The sequence below is a fragment of the Anser anser genome (assembly GCF_964211835.1).
Source record: "Anser anser genome assembly, contig: HAP1_SCAFFOLD_748, whole genome shotgun sequence".
Lineage (NCBI taxonomy): Eukaryota > Metazoa > Chordata > Aves > Anseriformes > Anatidae > Anser > Anser anser.
The window spans coordinates 1-17,528 of NW_028153474.1; the positions used below are offsets into that span (position 1 = coordinate 1).

Below are 17,528 nucleotides of genomic sequence, written 5' to 3' on the forward strand. Positions count from 1 at the left end.
AGTATTGGGTATGGGGGTATTGGGGTCATTGGGGGTGGATTGGGGTCATTGGGGCATGGAGGGGTGGGGGGGCGTTGGGGTCATCGGGGTTCTGGGGTCAGGGGGTATTGGGGTCATGGCGGGGTTGGGGCGGGGGGTGGGAGGGTGTGGGGTGAGAACGGGAGGGGTTGGGGGGGCATGGGGGGATTGGGGAGCGGGGGGCATTGGGGTGGGGGAGGGGTTACGATTATTGGGGGGAGGGGGGCACGGGGGGTCTGGGGGGTGTTGGGGTGAGGGGAATGGGGGGGGTACGGGGGACACGGGGGTGTGGGGGGATTGGGGGGGTGGACGAGGGGGGGGGTCCTGGCTCTGTGGGGGCCGTGCCTCTGATTCCCCTCCCCCCCCCTGTGTCCCCCCCCCTCAGAGGAGGGGTCCTGGAGCCCCTGGGGGCCGTGGGGCGGCTGCTCGGTGACCTGCGGGGCCGGGAGCCAGGCCCGGGAGCGCCCCTGCGACCGCCCCCCCGCCCGCTGCGGGGGGGGCTGTGGGGGGGGCGCCCCCGGGAGACCAGGAGCTGCCAGGGGGGGGAGCCCAAGTGTCCTGGTGAGTGGGGGGAGGGGCTGGGAGGGGGAGGGGAAGGGAGGGGGTTTAGGGGGGGCTTTGGGGTGGGAGGAGGGGGGGAGGAGGGAGGGGGGAGAGGGTCTGGGGGTGGGGGAGGGGGGTGGGGAGGGGGGGTTTTGGGGGAGGGGAGTTGGGGAGGGGGGAGGAGGGAGGAGGGAGGGGGGAGAGGGTCTGGGGGTGGGGGAGGCGGAGGGGAAGGGGGGATGGGGGAGGGGGGTTTGGGGTGAGGGTTTTGGGGAGGGGAATGTTGGGTTGGGGGGGTGGGGGGGAGGAGTTTGGGGGAGGGAGGGGGCAGAGAGGGTCTGGGGGGGTGGGGGAGGGGGGTTGGGGTGGGGGGGAGTTGGGGAGGGGGGGTGGGGAGAGGGCCTGGGGGGGAGGAGGGGGGGGGGGCGGAGGAAGGGTGGGGGGTGGGTTGGGAGATGGTGGGGGGAGGGTCGGGGGGGGCGAGGGGTGCTGGGGAGAGGGCCCCCGGGGCACAGCGGGGAGAGGGTCAGGGAGGAGGAGGGGGGGGAGAGGGTCTGGGGGCGGGGCCAGGCGCTGACCCCGCCCCTTCCTCCCCCCCCAGTGCACGGCGCCTGGGGGCCCTGGGGGCCGTGGGGGGCGTGCGGGGGCTCGTGCCGGGGGCGGGGCTGGGCCCCACCCGCAGCCGCCGCCGTCTCTGTGACGCGCCCCCGCCCTCCGCCGAGCCCCCGGGGAAGCCCTGCGAGGGCGCCGGGGCCGAGAACCAGCCCTGCCCCGGGCTGCCCCCCTGCCCCGGTGAGGGGGGGGGGGGCAGAAATGGAGGGGGGGGTCCTGGGGGACAGCTTGGGAGGGGGGACGCGGGGGGGGGCAAAACGGGGGGGGGACCAAAAAGGGTAGGACCGGAAATGGGGGGGACGAAAAGGGGGGGGGACTCCGTTCCTGGGGGGACCTCTTGGCATGGGGGACCCAAAATGGGGGGGTCATAGGGGTGGGAACCAAAATGGGGGGACCCAGTTCCTGGGGGGACCCGTTGGAGTGGGGGACCCGGGGGGAATAGGACCAAGGGGGGGACCCAAATGGGGGGGGGGGGGACCCAAAACGGGGGGACCCAGTTCCTGGGGGGACTGAGTTCCTGGGGGGACCCATGGGGGTGGGAACCAAGAGGGGGGACCCAGATGATGGGGGACCCATTGGGGTGGGGGACACGGGGGGGGGGGACACACCAAAAGTGGGGGACTCGGCTCCTCGGGGGACCTGTTAACGTGGGGGACCCAAAATGGGGGGGCCCATTTGGGGTGGGGGACCCGGGGGGTGTAGAACCAAGGGGGGACCCAAATGGGGGGGGAACCAAACGACAGGACCCGGTTGTGGGGGGACCCATTGGGGTGGGGGACCCGGGGGAGGGAACCTAAAAGCTGGGACCCAGTTTCCGGGAGGACCCCTTGGGGGGGGGACACCCGCTGGGTACCAATGGGGGGGGCCTCAAGTGGAGGCGGAACCCAAACATCCGGGTCCCGTTTCCCGGAGGGGGTGGGACCCAAAAGAGGGACGGACCACACCTGGGGACACCGGGGGGGGGGGGGACCACGTGACCGCGCGCCCCACGTGACCCCCTGACTCCCGCAGTGGACGGCGCGTGGGGGGCGTGGTCTCCGGCGGCGCCGTGCGCGGTGACGTGCGGGCTGGGCGTGGTCACGCTGCGGCGCGCCTGCGACGCCCCGCCCCCCCAGCACGGCGGCCGCGGTTGCCAAGGCAACGACACGCGGCGGGCGGCCTGCGGGCCCCGGGGGGCGTGTCCTGGTGAGGGGCGGGGCCTGAGGGGGGTGGGCGGGGCCTGAGGGGGTGGGCGGGGCCTGAGGGGGTGGGCGGGGCCTGAGGGGGTGGGCGGGGCCTGAGGGGGTGGGCGGGGCCTGAGGGAGGAGGGCGGGGCCTGAGGGGTGGGCGGGGCCTGGGGGAGGGGGCGGGGCCTGGGGGAGGGGGCGGGCCTGGGAGGGCCCCGGCTTCGCTGTGGGGCCGGCGCTGACCCCCACGTGTGGGGCGGGGGGGGGCGGGGGGCCCGGTGCTGAGCCCCGGACCCCCAAGTGTGGGGCGGGGGGGGCCATGATGTCCACCCCTGACCCCCAGCCCCCCAAGTGTGGGGCAGACGGGGTTGTAGGGCCCACCCCTTGACCCCCAGCCCCCCAAGTGTGGGGCAGGGGAGGTCGCGGGCCCCCCCCCGACTCCCCCCCCCTCTCCCCCCAGCCGTCGCGCACTGGGGGCCGTGGGCCCCGTGGAGCCCCTGCGAGCGCCCGGCCCTGAGCCTGCTGCGCTGCGAGCCCGACGTGGGCTACCAGAAGCGGACGCGGACGTGCGTGGGGCGGGAGCAGGGGGGCGCCCCCTGCCCCACTGAGCCGGGGGGCGGCACCATCCAGATGCGCGCCTGCTACAACGTGCACAACTGCTTGCGTGAGTTGCCCCACGGCTGCCCCACAGCACCCCCTAGCTGCCCTATAGCTGCCCTATACCACCCTGTAGCTGCCCTATAGCACCCTGTAGCTGCCCTATAGCTCCCTACAGTTGCCCTGTAGCACCCCATAGCTACCCTATAGCACCCCATAGAGCCCTTGGGAACCCTACAGTGGCCCTGTAGGACATTCTAGCTGCCCTATAGTGCCCTATAGCTGCCCTATAGCACCCCCTAGCTGCCCTATAGCTGCCCTATACCACCCTGTAGCTGCCCTATAGCACCCCATAGCTGCCCTATAGCACCCCATAGCTGCCCTATAGCTCCCTACAGTTGCCCTGGAGCACCCCATAGCTACCCTATAGCACCCCATAGAGCCCTGGGGAACCTTAGAGCAGCCCTATGGAACACTCTAGCTGCCCTACAGCACCCTATAGCTGCCCTATAGCACCCCATAGCTGCCCTATTACACCCTGTAGCTGCCCTATAGCTCCCTACAGTTGCCCTGGAGCACCCCATAGCTACCCTATAGCACCCCATAGAGCCCTGGGGGACCTTAGAACAGCCCTATGGAACACTCTAGCTGCCCTACAGCACCCTATAGCTGTCCTATAGCACCCTCTAGCTGCCCTATACCACCCTGTAGCTGCCCTATAGCTCCCTACAGTTGCCCTGTAGCACCCCATAGCTACCCTATAGCACCCCATAGAGCCCTGGGGGACCTTAAAGCAGCCCTATGGAATACTCTAGCTGCCCTATAGCCCCCCATAGCTGCCCTATAGCACCTCATAGAGCCCTTGGGAACCCTACAGTGGCCCTATAGGACATTCTAGCTGCCCTATAGTACCCTATAGCTGCCCTATAGCACCCAAAGAGCCCTGAGGAACCTTAAAGCGGTCCTATGGAACACTCTAGCTGCCCTACAGCACCCTCTAGCTGTCCTATAGCACCCTCTAGCTGCCCTATAGCTGCCGTATAACACCCTGTAGCTGCCCTATAGCTCCCTACAGATGCCCTGTAGCACCCCATACCTACCCTATAGCACCCCCATAGAGCCCTGGGGATTCTTAGAACAGCCCTATGGAATACTCTAGCTGCCCTATAGCACCCCATAGAGCCCTTGGGAACCCTACAGTGGCCCTATAGAACACTCTAGCTGCCCTATAGCGCCCTATAGCTGCCGTATACCACCCTAAAGAGCCCTGAGGAACCTTAAAGTGGTCCTATGGAACACTCTAGCTGCCCTACAGCACCCTATAGCTGTCCTATAGCACCCGCTAGATGCCCTATAGTTGCCCTATAGCACCCTGTAGCTGCCCTATACCACCCTAAAGAGCCCTGAGGAACCTTACAGTGGCCCTATAGAACCTAGCTGCCCTATAGTTCCCTATAGCTGCCCTATAGCACCCCAAAGAGCACTGGGGAACTTTAGAGCAGCCCTATGGAATACTCTAGCTGCCCTATAGCACCCCATAGCTGCCCTATAGTACCCCATAGAGCTCTTGGGAACCCTACAGTGGCCCGATAGAACACTCTAGCTGCCCTATAGCACCCCATAGCTGCCCTATAGCATCCTATAGAGCCCAGGGGAACCTTGGGGCGGCCCTGTGGAACACCCTAGCTGTCCTATAGCTCCCTATAGCTGCCCTATAGCACCCTAGAGAGCCCTGGGGGTTCTTAGAGCTGCCCCATAGAACTCTCTAGCTGCCCTGTAGCTGCCCTATAGCACCTTATAGAGCTGTGTGGAACCTTATAGCTGCCCTATGGAACGCCACTAGTGCCCTATAGCACCCCACAACTGCCCCATAGCACCTCATAATTGTTCTATAGCGCCCTATAGAAACTTGTGGAACCTTACAGCTGCCCTATGGAGCGCTCTGACTGCTCTACAGCACCCTATAGCTGCCGTATAGTACCTCATGGTGCTCTATGGGGCTGTGTAGGTGCCCTCTGGAGCCCCATAACCACCCAGCTGCACCCTATAGATGCCCTATAAGAGCTGCAGTCACCCTATTGAGTCTTAGGGCTGCCCTATGAAGTGCTCCAGGAGCCTATAGCAGCTTATAGTTGCCTTACAGGGTCCTGTTACCATCCTACAGCACCTATAGCTGCCATATGGCACCTTGTGGTTACCCTATAGGAGCTCTATAGCACGCTTTCAGACCTTATAGCCACACCGTAAAACTCTTTACCTGCCCTATAGCACCCCATAACCCCACTCTAACACCTTATAACGCCCTATAGCTATGCTATAGGGTTCTTACAGCAGCCTATAGCAGCCTTATAGCGCCCTATAATTGCCCTATAGCCCCCTATAGAACCCCAACCCCCCTCTGACTGCCCCATAGAGCCCTACACCGGCCCTACAGCACCCTATAGCCATCTGTAGCTCCCCTATAGCCCCCTACAGCTGCCCCATAGAGCTCTACAACTGCCTCGTAGCGCTCCATAGCTGCCCCATAGCCCCCCCATAGCTGTCCTATAGCTGCCCCATAGTGACCCACGGGGACCCACAGCCCCCCACTGACTCCTAGGCCCTATAGGCACCACCCCAGCCCCATAGGCACTCTCCCAGCCCCATAGGCACCCCCCGGCCCTATAGGCACCCTCCCGGCCCTATAGGCACCCCCTGGCCCCATGGGCACTCCCTGGCCCTATAGGCACCCCCCGGCCCTATAGGCACCCCCCAGCCCCATAGGCACCCCCCGGCCCCATAGGCACCCCCAGGCCCCATAGGCACCCCCCCGGCCCTATAGGCACCCTCCCGGCCCTATAGGCACCCTCCAGCCCCATAGCCACCCCCCAGCCCTATAGGCACCCTCCCAGCCCCGTAGGCACCCTCCCAGCCCTATAGGCACCCTCCCAGCCCCATAGGCACCCCCTGGCCCTATAGCCCTGGGGCCGTGGGGTGACGCGCCCCCCCCTCTCCCAGTCCAAGGGAACTGGTCGGACTGGAGCCCCTGGGGGCTCTGCCACCCCCCGTGCGGCGACAGCCCTACCCGCAGCCGCGTGCGCGAGTGCCAGCCCATCTACCCCGCGTACCCGTACGTATAGGGGCTATAGGGGGGCAGCGGGGGGGGAGGCTATGGGGTGGGGAGCCGTGGGGTGAAGGGGAGGTCTGTAGGGTCAGTCTGGGGGAGCTATAGGGTCGGTGGGGGGGGTCTGTGGGGTCAGTGGGAGGTCTGTGGGGTCAATGGGGGTCTATGGGGTCAATGGGGGGTCTATGGGGTCAATGGGGGTCTATGGGGGTCAATGGGGGGTCTATGGGGTCAGTGGAAGTGTCTATGGGGTCAGTGGGGGTCTATGGGGGTCAATGGAAGGGTCTCTGGGGTCAATGGGGATCTGTGGGGCTGGGGGGGCTTTCGGGGGGTCTATAGGGTCAATGGGGGCTCTACAGGGTCAATGGGGGCTCTGCAGGTTAAATGGGGGCCCTGTGGGGTCAATGGGGTTCTATAGGGTCAATGGGGACCCAACGGGGTCAATGGGTGCCCTATGGAGCCAATGGATGTTCCATCAAGTCAATGGGTGCTCTACGGGGTCAATGGGATCTCTATGGGGTCAATGGGGATCTATGGGGTCAATGGGGTCAATGGGGGCTCAATGGGGTCTATGAGGACAATGGGGGGTCTATGGGGGCTCTATGGGGTCAATGGGGGTCAATGGGGGCTCTATGGGGTCTATGGGGTCAATGGGGATCTATGGGGTCAATGGGGGCTCTAAGGGTCAATGGGGGCCCTATGGGGTCAATGGGGATCTATGGGGTCAATGGGGACCCAATGGGGTCAATGGGTGCCCTATGGAGCCAATGGATGTTCTATCGGGTCAATGGGTGCTCTATGGGGTCAATGGGGATCTGTGGGGTCAATGGGGCTCTATGGGGTCAATGGGGGCTCTATGGGGTCAATGGGGATCTGTGGGGTCAATGGGGCTCTATGGGTCAATGGGGCTCTATGGGGTCAATGGGGGCTCTATGGGTCAATGGGGTCTCTATGGGGTCAATGGGGCTCTATGGGGTCTATGGGGTCTCTATGGGGTCAATGGGGCTCTATGGGTCAATGGGGTCTCTATGTGGTCAATGGGGCTCTATGGGGTCTATGGGGTCTCTATGGGGTCAATGGGGCTCTATGGGGTCAATGGGGGCTCTATGGGGTCAATGGGGGTTCTATGGGGTCAGTGGGGATCTATGGAGTCAATGGGGGCTCTATGGGGTCAATGGAGTCTCTATGGGGTCAATGGGGCTCTATGGGGTCAATGGGGCTCTATGGGGTCAATGGGGGCTCTATGGGGTCTATGGGGGCTCTATGGGGTCAATGGGGCTCTATGGGGTCTATGGGGTCTCTATGGGGTCAATGGGGCTCTATGGGGTCAATGGGGGCTCTATGGGGTCAATGGGGGTTCTATGGGGTCAGTGGGGATCTATGGGGTCAATGGGGGCTCTATGGGGTCAATGGGGCCTCTATGGGGTCAGTGGGGATCTATGGGGTCAATGGGGGCTCTATGGGGTCAATGGGGCTCTATGGGGTCAATGGGGATCTGTGGGGTCAATGGGGGTTCTATGGGGTCAGTGGGGATCTATGGGGTCAATGGGGGCTCTATGGGGTCAATGGGGTCTCTATGGGGTCAATGGGGATCTGTGGGGTCAATGGGGCTCTATGGGGTCTATGGGGGCTCTATGGGGTCTATGGGGGCTCTATGGGGTCAATGGGGGGTCAATGGGGGCTCTATGGGGTCTATGGGGGCTCTATGGGGTCAATGGGGGCTCTATGGGGTCAATGGGGGTTCTATGGGGTCAGTGGGGGTTCTGTGGGGTCAGTGGGGTCTCTATGCGGTCTCTGTTGGTTCTTTCGTGTCTGTGGGGTCAGTGGGGTCCCCGTAGGGTCCCCCCCGGCCCCCTCACCCCCCCCTCAACCCCCCCCCAAGGCTGTCGGTGCCCACGGTGCGCTCGGCGGCCCCGGTGAACGTCACTTTCTGGGGGACGCCGCGGCCCCGCTGCGCCCAGCTGGAGGGGCAGGCGCTGCGCCTGGAGGAGTCGCGGCCCTGCCTCAACGTCCCGCCCTGCCCCCCCGAGCACGGTGAGGGGGGGGGGCACCCAAGGGTGCTGGGGGGGCACCCAAGGGTGCTATGGGGGTTTGGGGGGGGCACCCGGGGGACCTCCTATGGGGTGATTGGGGGGGATTGGGGGCACCCAGGGGTGCTGGGGGGGGCATCCAGGGGTGCTTTGGGGGGGGTTGGGGGGCACCCAAGGGTGCTGGGGGGATGTTGGGGGGCACCCAAGGGTGCTATGGGGGATGTAGGGGGGGCACCCAGGGGTGCTGGCGGGGGATGTGGGGGGGGCACCCAGGGGTGCTATGGGGGTTTGGGGGGGGCACCCAGGGGACCTCCTATGGGGTGATTGGGGGGGATTGGGGACACCCAGGGGTGCTTTGGGGGGGGTTGGGGGGCAACTAAGGATGCTATGGAGGATGTAGGGGGGCACCCAGGGGTGCTGGGGGGGCACCCAGGGGACCTCCTATGGGGTGATTGGGGGGGATTGGGGGCACCCAGGGGTGCTTTGGGGGGGGTTGGGGGGCAACTAAGGGTGCTATGGGGGATGTAGGGGGGGACCCAGGGGTGCTTTGGGGGGCCACCCAAGGGTGCTGGGGGGGAGCCACCCAGGGGTCCTCCTATGGGGTGATTGGGAGGGATAGGGAACACCCAGGGGTGCTGGGGGGGTAGGTTGGAGGGCACCCAGGGCTGCTGGGGGGGCACCCAAGGGTGCCGGGGGGGTGATGGGAGGGCACCCAAGGGTGCTATGGGGGACATAGGGGGGGGCACCCAAGGGTGCTGGGGGGTGTGTGTTGGGGGGCACCCTGGGGTGCTATGGGGGTTGGTTGGGGGCACCCAGGGGACCCTATGGGGGTTTTGGAGGCACCCATGGGTGCTGTGGGGTCCCTCTGGGGTCCCCGCTCCCCCCATGACCCCCCGCCCCTCCCCCCCCAGAGGACTGAGCTCCCGGAGGCGCCCCTCCCCCAGCGGACCCCAAACCGCCAGAAATCGCCCCAAAACCGTGTCCTCCCCCTCCCTCCCTCCCCCCCCCCCATAATAAACACCCAGCATCCACCGCGGCCCCGCTGTTATTTTTTTTGGGGGGGGGGTGGGCGGGGCCGGAAGTGACGCCGCGTGACGTCACCGCCCCCACCTGCCCGCCCCGCCCCCTTCCCTCTGCAGAGCCGCGGGCGGGGCCGCCGGTGACGTCACCGCCAGGCCCCGCCCCCCTCCGTTCTCCTCCGCGCGGGGGGGGCGGGGCCGGGGGCGGGGCCAAGGGAGGGGGCGAGGGGGCGGGGCCGGAAGTGGGGGCGGGGCCGGAAGTGGGGGCGGGGCGGGGCGGGGCTCCCCCTATAGGTGCGCGGGGCTGCTGCGGGGCTCCTATGGGGCTCCTATAGGGCGGCCCCTCCCCTAGGGCGGCCCCTCCCCTATAGATCCCCCATAGATCCCCCTCCCCTATAGGTCCCCTATAGATTCCCCTATAGGCCCCTATACATCCCCCATAGATCCCCTATAGGCCCCTATAGATACCCCTATAGATCCCCATAGGCCCCCTATAGACCCCCACAGACCCCCCCATAGATCCCCCTCCCCTATAGATCCCATACGTCCCCCTATAGACCCCCTATAGATTCCACAGCGCCCTACATTCCCCTATAGCCTCCCCTATATCCCCCCATAGCCCCCCATATTCCCCTATAGCCCCCTATAGCCTCCCCTATACCACCCCATAGCCCCTGCCCCTATAGCCCTTCTTCCCATATAGCTCCACCTTTTTCCTACAGCCCCCTTTCCCCTATAGAGGTATAGGGCTGGGCCCTCCTTTCCCCTATATCCCTTTTCCCCTAAATCTCCTTTTCCCCTATAGCCCCTTTTCCCTATATCTCCTTTTCCCCTATAGCCCCTTTCTCCTACAGCTCTCCCCCTATACAGCTGCCTCCCCCAAACCCTCCTCCCCTATAGGGGCACCCTTCTCCCCCCCCCCATCTCCCCCTTATAGCCCCCCCTTCCCCTATAGGGCTCCCAGGCCCTCCGGCTCCCCTATAGCACCCCCTATAGGGCAGGGCTCCCTATAGGGCAGCCCCACAGAGCGGGAGGGGGGGGGGGCCTATAGGACTGAGCCCCTATAGGGCGGAGAACCTATAGGACGGAGACCCTGTAGGGCGGAGACCCTATAGGACAGACCCCTATAGGACAGAGCACCTATAGGGCGGACCCCTATAGGGCAGAGAGCCTATAGTACAGAGCCCCTATAGGGCAGACCCTATAGGACGGACCACTATAGGGCAGATCCCCTATAGACCCCCTACCCCTATAGGGCCCCCCATAGCCCCCCCGCCTCTATAGGGTTCCCTATAGCTCTCCCCAGCCCTATAGCCCCTATAGCCCCCCCCAGCCCCTATAGGCCCCCTATAGCCCCTATACCCCCTCTGGCCCTATAGGCCCCCTATAGCCCCCCAGATCCTATAGCCCCTATAGCCCCCCCCAGCCCCTATAGGCCCCCTATAGCCCCTATACCCCCTCTGGCCCTATAGGCCCCCTATAGCCCCCCCCACCCTATAGCTCCTATAGCCCCCCCTTCCCCGCTCCTATAGGCCCCCTATAGCCCCCCCAGCCCCTATAGCCCCGCCCCTATAGCCCCCCCCCACCCCTATAGGGTCCCCTACAGCCCCTATAGGCCCCCTATAGCCCCCCCCCCATGGAGTACCTGCGGCGGCGGCTCTCTGACGGCAACTTCTTGGCGGGGGGGGCGGCGGGGGGGGGGGAGGGCGGCGGGAGCCCCCCCCGCGCCCCCCCCCCGGCCCCGCTGCTGCTCGTGATCGGCCCCCCCGAGACCGACTGGTACGGGGGGGGGGGCGGGGGGGGGATTTGGGGGGGGGTTATGGGGGGGGGGATTTATGGGGGGGAATTTAGAGGGGGGGGCTATGGGGCAGGGATTTATGGGGGGGGGTCCATGGGGGAATTTTTTTGGGGGGGGGGGAATTATGGGGGGGGATTTATGGGGGGGGCTATGGGGCAGGGATTTATGGGGGGGGGGGTCCATGGGGGGATTTTTTGGGGGGGGGGGGATTTATGGGGGGGGATTTGGGGGGGTTGGATTTGGGGGGGGGGGCTATGGGGCAGGGATTTATGGGGGGGGTCCATGGGGGGATTTATGGGGGGGGGATTTATGGGGGGGGGATTTATGGGGGGGGGATTTATGGGGGGGGGATTTATGGGGGGGGATTTATGGGGGGGGGGATTTATGGGGGGGGATTTATGGGGGGGGATTTATGGGGGGGGGATTTATGGGGGGGGATTTATGGGGGGGGATTTATGGGGGGGATTTGGGACAGGGATTTATGGGGTGGGGGGGTCCATGGGGGAATTTTTTGGGGGGGGGATTTATGGGGGGAGTTTATGGGGGGGGGCTATGGGGCAGGGATTTATGGGGGGGGGTCCATAAGGGGATTTTTTGGGGGGGGGAGGTTTGAGGAGGGGGGGGATTTATGGGGGGGGATTTATGGGGGGGGATTTATGGGGGGGGTTTATGAGGGGGGGCTATGGGGCAGGGATTTATGGGGGGGGTCCATGGGGGGATTTTTTTGGGGGGGGGGATTTATGGGGGGGGGATTTTTTGGGGGGGCTGTGGGGCGGGGATTTATTGGGGGTGGGTCCATGGGGGGATTTTTTGGGGGGGGGGGATTTATAGGGGGGGGATTTTTTGGGGGGGGTTATGGGGAGATTTTTAGTGGGGGGGTGGAATTTGGGGGGGATTTATGGGGGGGGGGGACCGGGGGGGATTTATTGGGGGAGTATTTGGGGGGATTTTGGGGGGATTTTGGGGGGGATCTGGGGGGATTTATTGGGGGGGACTGGGGGGGGGGATTTGGGGGGGGCATTTCGGGGGGGGGATTTGGGGGGGTTATTTGGGGGGGGTTGGGGGGGTGGATTTGGGAGGCTTTGGGGGGGCATTTTGGGGAGGGGGATTTGGGGGGGGGCCATTTGGGACGGGGGGGGCTCGTGGGGGGCATTTTAGGGAGGGGTCATTTTGGGGGGGTCATTTGGGGGAAGTGATTTGGGGGGGTTAATTTTGGGGGGGTCATTTGGGGGGGCAGATTTGGGGGGGCCTTTTAGGGGGAGTAATTTGGGGGGGGTCATTTTGGGGGGGGTCATTTTTGGGGGGGGCATTTTGGGGGGGTTACTTTAGGGAGAGAAACTTGGGGGGGGTCCCATGTTTTGGGGAGGGGTCCCCTATTTTGGGGGGGGGTCTCCCCTTTTTTTGGGGGTGTCCCCTTGTTTGGGTGGGGTCCCCATTTTTGGGGGGGGGGTCCCATTTTTGGGGTGCCCCCCCCAGGGTGAAGCTGTTCCGGGGGAAGTCGGTGCACGGGGACGTGGAGCTGCGCGTGGAGCAGGTGAGGTTTGGGGGGGGGGCCCCCAAAATTTTGGGGTCCTCGGACCCCCCCCCAAAAAAATGGGACGTTCTGGGATCCCCCCCAAAAAAATTGGGGGGTTCTGGGACCCCCCCATTGCCCCCACGGCCCCTTTATGGGGGTACGGGCAAGATTTGGGGGAAAAAACGTCAGGTTTGGGGTTCTCGGGGGGGTTTTGGGGTGCCCCGTGGGTTTTGGGGTGCCCCTAAATCTCCGTTTCTGGACTCAAATTTGGGGTTCTGATGGATTTGGGGGGGGGGTAAGGATATGGGGGGGGCATTAGGGGCGTATTTGGGGCCGATCGATGGGCTTTTGGGGTCCCTGGTGAATTTTGGGGTGCCCCATGGGTGTTGGGGCCACCAGGGGGATTTTGGGGTGCCCCTCAAACCTCCGCTATTGACAAAATTTGGGGGTTCCCACAGTTTTGGGGCAGTCTGGGAGGATCTGGGGGGGTTCCAAGGAGGTTTTGGGGTCACCCCATAGATTTTTGGGGCACCCCCTTTAATTTTGGGGTCCCACCTGAATGTTGGGGTGCCCCAAACCCTCCATTTTTTGACCCAATTTGGGGTTCAGGCCATTTTGGGACCACCTGGGAGACATTTTGGGATTCCAAGGGGGTTTTGGAGTCACCCCACAGATTTTGCCCCCCCCCTATAATTTTGGGGTCCCACCTGGATTTTGGGGTGCCCCAAAACCTCCCTTTTTAAGCCCAATTTGGGGGTTCAGGCCGATTTTGGTGCCCGGGGAGGGGGGGGGGGTGGATTTAGGGCTCCCCCCCCGGGTTTTGGGGTCCCCCCGTGGGTTTTGGGGTCCCCCCGTGGGTTTTAGGGTCCCCCCCGGATGTGGGGTGACCCCCCCCCGATTTTGGGGTCCCCCCCCCAGGCGCAGTTCTCGGAGCTCTCGGCGGTGGCCTCGACCCACGGCGCCCTCAGCGTCACCATCGACACCCCCCGGGGGGGCACGCGGTGGGTTTGGGGTCACCCCCCCCCCTTTTTGGGGTCACCCCCCCTTTTTGGGGTCACCCCCCCTTTTTGGGGTCCCCCCCCATTTGGGGTCCCTCCCCCTGTTGGGGTGAAGCCTCTTCTGGGGTCCCCCCCCCTCTGTTTTGGGGTCACCCCCCCATTTGGGGTCCCCCCCAATTTAGGTTCACCCTCCCCTTTTTGGGGTTCCCCCCCCCTTATAGGATCACCCCCCTTTTTGGGATCACCCCCCCTATTTTTGGGGGGGACTCCCAGTTTCGGGGACCCCAATTTTGGGAGGTTTGACCCCATTTTGGGGGGCTGTGGGGGGGGATTTGGGGGTTCCTCCTCCAATTTGGGGTGCGGGGGGGGGGTTGAGGGGGGGTCGTGGGGGGGATTTTGGGGTGGTTTCAGGGGATTTTTGGGGTTTAGGGTTGATTTTTGGGGGTACAGTGGGGATTTTGGGGTGATTTAATGGGATTTAGGGGGTCGGGGATTTTTTGGGGTGGTTTAAGGGGATTTGGGGGTTCAGGGGGATTTTGGGTGGTTTAAGGGAATTTTGGGGCTGCAGGGAGGGTTTTTGGGGTGGTTTCAGGGGATTTGGGGGTTCAGGGTTGATTTTGGGGTGGTTTAAGGGGATTTTTGGGGGGCTGGGGGATTTGGGGCTAATCAGGGGGATTTGGGGGGGTTTGGAGTGGGATTTTTTGGGGGGGGGCGGGGGGGATTTGGGTTGAATTAGGGGGAATTTGGGTTCGGGGGGGGATGGGGGGAGGGCAGGGCGGGAATTTGGGGGGAATTCGGGGCAATTTGGGGCACCCGCAATTACAATTTGGGGGGGGGGCACCGAAAACGGAGGGGGGGCGGGGATTTGGGGGGGGGGGGTCGCTTTGATGCCACCCCGGGGGGGGGGGGGGCTTCGTCGCGTGACGTCACGGCCCGGTGACGTCACACACACCACACCCCCCCCCGCCCCGTGACGTCATCAGGAGGGTGCGGCCCGACTTCGTGCTGGTGCGGGAGGAGCCCGGGGGGGGCCCGGGGGGGGCCGCGCGGCGCCTCCTGGTGGGGCTGAGCCTGGGGGGGGTCCCCTGCAGCCCCCCCCTGGGCGGCCTCTACCGCTGCGCCCAGCCCCCCGCGCTGGTGAGGCACTGGGGGGCACTGGGAGGGACTGGGAGGGGCTGGGGGGGGGCTGGGAGGGGTTGGGGGGACACTGGGAGGGACTGGGAGGGAGGGACTGGGAGGGTGAGGGGTTGGGGGGGCACTGGGAGGGGCTGGAAGGGGACTGGGAGGGACTGGGAGGGGCTGGGGAGGGACTGGGAGGGGACTGGGAGGGGACTGGGGGGGACTGGGAGGGGACGGGGGGCACTGGGAGGGACTGGGAGGGGCTGGGGAGGGACTGGGAGGGGACTGGGAGGGGCTGGGAGGGGACTGGGAGGGGACTGGGAAGCACTGGAGGGCACTGGGACTTACTGGGAGGGGACTGGGAGGGTACTGGGATGAAGTGGGGGGCACTGGTGTGTTACTGGAATGTACTGGGAGGCACTGGCGGGGACACTGGGAACCACTGGTGGGGGGGCTGGGGGAAACTGGGAGGGCCCTGGGGGTGATACTGGGGGCACTGGGAGCACTGGGCAGGCCCCCCCCCGACGCTCCCAGTGCTCCCAGTTTGCCCAGTTGGCGCAGCTGCAGCGGGAGCTGGGCCCCGAAGCCTTTCCCCTGGCCCCACAGCGCTTCTGCAACCGGCCCCGTGGACTGGTGGGCACTGGGGGGACTGGGAGGGTACTGGGAGGGTACTGGGAGGGACTGGGGGACTGGGAGGGGGACTGGGGGGCACTGGGAGGCACTGGGGGGGAATGGGAGGGCACTGGGCTGTACTGGGAGGGGACTGGAGGGTACTGGGAGGGGTTGGGTGATACTGGGAGGGGACTGGGTGGCTCTGGGGGGAGCTGGGCTGTACTGGGAGCTACTGGGAGGGAACTGGGGGTTACTGGGAGGGAACTGGGGGTTACTGGGAGGGGACTGGGGGATACCGGGAGCTACTGGGAGGGAACTGGGGGTTACTGGGAGGGGACTGGGGGAAACTGGGGGGTACTGGGAGGCATCTGTGGGGCACTGGAAGGGAACTGGGGGGTACTGGGAGCTACTGGGAGGGGACTGGGGGTTACTGGGAGAGACTGGGAGGGGACTGGTCTGTACTGGGAGGTACTGGGAGGTGTAACTGGTGTCACTGGTACCCCAGCTGACCGCCCCCACCTTCCCCATGCTGGTGACGCTCAGCCCCGCCCCCGGCGGCGTGGACACGGTGAGGCCCCGCCCCCTGCTCCACAAGCCCCGCCCCCTGGTCCACAAGCCCCGCCCCCTGGTCCACAAACCCCGCCCCCTGGTCCACAAGCCCCGCCCCCCGGTCCACAAGCCCCGCCCCTTATCCTCAAACCCCGCCCCCTTGCCCCCAAGCCCCGCCCGGGGAGGGGGCGTGGCCAATGTGGGCGTGGCCTGTGTGAGTCCCTGCCCCCAGTGGTGCGCGGGGAGGGGCCATTTGTGGGCGGGGCTTAGGGAGGGGCGGAGCCTAATGGAGGTGGGAGGGGCTTGAGAGAGGTGGGAGGGGCTTGAGGGAGGTGGGCGTGGCCTGGGGGCGGGGCTTCTGGGGCTCCTCCCCCTTGAGCATGCTCCAAGGGCTGGGAGGGGAGGGGGTTGCGGTCAGGTTGGGGGGCGTGGCTCCGTGGGGCGTGGCCTGCGAGGGGGCGTGGCTTGAAGGGAGGGGCCAGGTGGGCGTGGCCACAGTGGGCGTGGCTTGCTGGGCCCCGCCCCCTTGGTTCGGGGCGGGTCCAAAGGGGGGTCCATGGGGGGGGTGTTGGGGAGGGGTGGGCGTGGCTTACGGGGGGCGTGGTTTGAGGGGGCGTGGCCTGACTGGGCGTGTCCGGGGGGCGTGTCCCGAGGTGTCCCCGCCCCCAGGTGCGCGTGGGCTCCCCGGGGGCGCTGGGGGCGGTGGCGGGGGCCATGGCGGGCGCCCGGGCGGGGGCGGTGGCGCGGAGCCTGCCCCCCCCCGCGGGGGCACCCAGCGGCTGCGGCTGCAGCGCATCGGGGGGGCCTACCGGGGGCTCAGGTAATTAACGGGGTAATTAATTAGGGGGGCGGTAATTAATTGGGGGGGCAGCAGGGGGGGCCTACTGGGGGCTCAGGTAATTTGGGGGGGGGGTTAATTAATTGGGGGGGTAATTAATTAGGGGGGGCAGTGGAGGGGGCCTACTGGGGGCTCAGGTAATTTTACGGAGGGTAATTAATTGGGGGTGGGTTAATTAACTGTGGGGGGCAGTGGGGGCCTACCGGGGCTAAGGTAATTAACTAGGGCTAATTAATTAGTTATGGGGGGGGTAATTAATCGTGGGGGGGCAGCAGGGGAGGCCCACTGGGGCAAAGGTAATTAACTGGGGGTAATTAATTAGGGGGGGGTTAATTATTTGGGGGAGGGGGAGCGGGGGGGGGGGGCTACCGGGAGCATAGGTAATTAGCGGGGGGTAATTAATTATGGGGGGGGGTTAATTAATTAGATGGGGCAGCAGGGGGGGCCTACCGCTGTCTCAGGTAATTTGTGGGGGGGGTTAATTAATTGGGGGGGTAATTAATTATGGGGGGGCAATGGGAGGTACCTGGGGGGCAGCGGGGTGGGGGGGGCCATGGGGGGGTACCTGGGTGCCCCTCCCCCCACCATGCTCCTCCCCCCCCCCAGGGGCCCCCTGGGAGACGCCCCCGGGGAGGCGGGGCCGATGGAGCCGGTCGCCCTCAGCCCCCGGTGAGAGGGGCGGGGCCACGGGAGGGGGCGTGGCCACGGGAGGGGGCGTGGCCACGGGAGGGGGCGTGGCCACTGAGGGGGCGTAGCTACTGGTGGGAGGGCCGGTTGTGGGTGGGGCTGCGGGGGGCGGGGCTATGGCAAGGTGGAGGGTTATGGGGAAGGGGCGGGGCTAAGAGGGAAGGGGTGGGGCTAAGAGGGAGGGGGCGTGGTCAAGAGGGAAGGGGCGTGGCTGTGGGAAGGGGCGGGGCTTCAAGGGGAAGGGGCGGAGCTACAGTCAGGGACCGAGGGGGCGGGGCTATGGGAAGGAGCGGGAAGTGGGCGGGGCTATGATGGAAAGGGCG

The 17,528-nt window shown here is 65.5% G+C and overlaps 2 protein-coding genes across 2 annotated transcripts; both read left to right on the forward strand.

Moving 5' to 3' along the window:
* Positions 1-1,162: 1,162 nt before the first annotated feature.
* On the forward strand, positions 1,163-9,110 carry CFP (complement factor properdin; the record flags this gene model as incomplete). Its single annotated transcript, XM_083854264.1, has 6 exons — positions 1,163-1,353; positions 2,185-2,358; positions 2,800-3,003; positions 5,934-6,045; positions 7,922-8,073; positions 8,981-9,110. Coding segments are annotated over 6 exons (841 nt in total), but the record flags the coding sequence as incomplete, so codon positions are not given.
* A 1,599-nt stretch (positions 9,111-10,709) lies between these two features.
* LOC310892093 (synapsin-1-like) lies at positions 10,710-17,273 on the forward strand (the record flags this gene model as incomplete). The annotated part of the gene is made up of 8 exons (XM_083854265.1): positions 10,710-10,867; positions 12,363-12,420; positions 13,321-13,403; positions 14,384-14,537; positions 15,063-15,152; positions 15,637-15,699; positions 16,350-16,500; positions 17,125-17,273. Exons 1-8 carry the CDS (start codon positions 10,725-10,727, stop codon positions 17,271-17,273), a joined length of 891 nt encoding a protein of 296 aa, XP_083710391.1. The 5' UTR covers positions 10,710-10,724.
* Between the last annotated feature and the right edge of the window lie 255 nt (positions 17,274-17,528).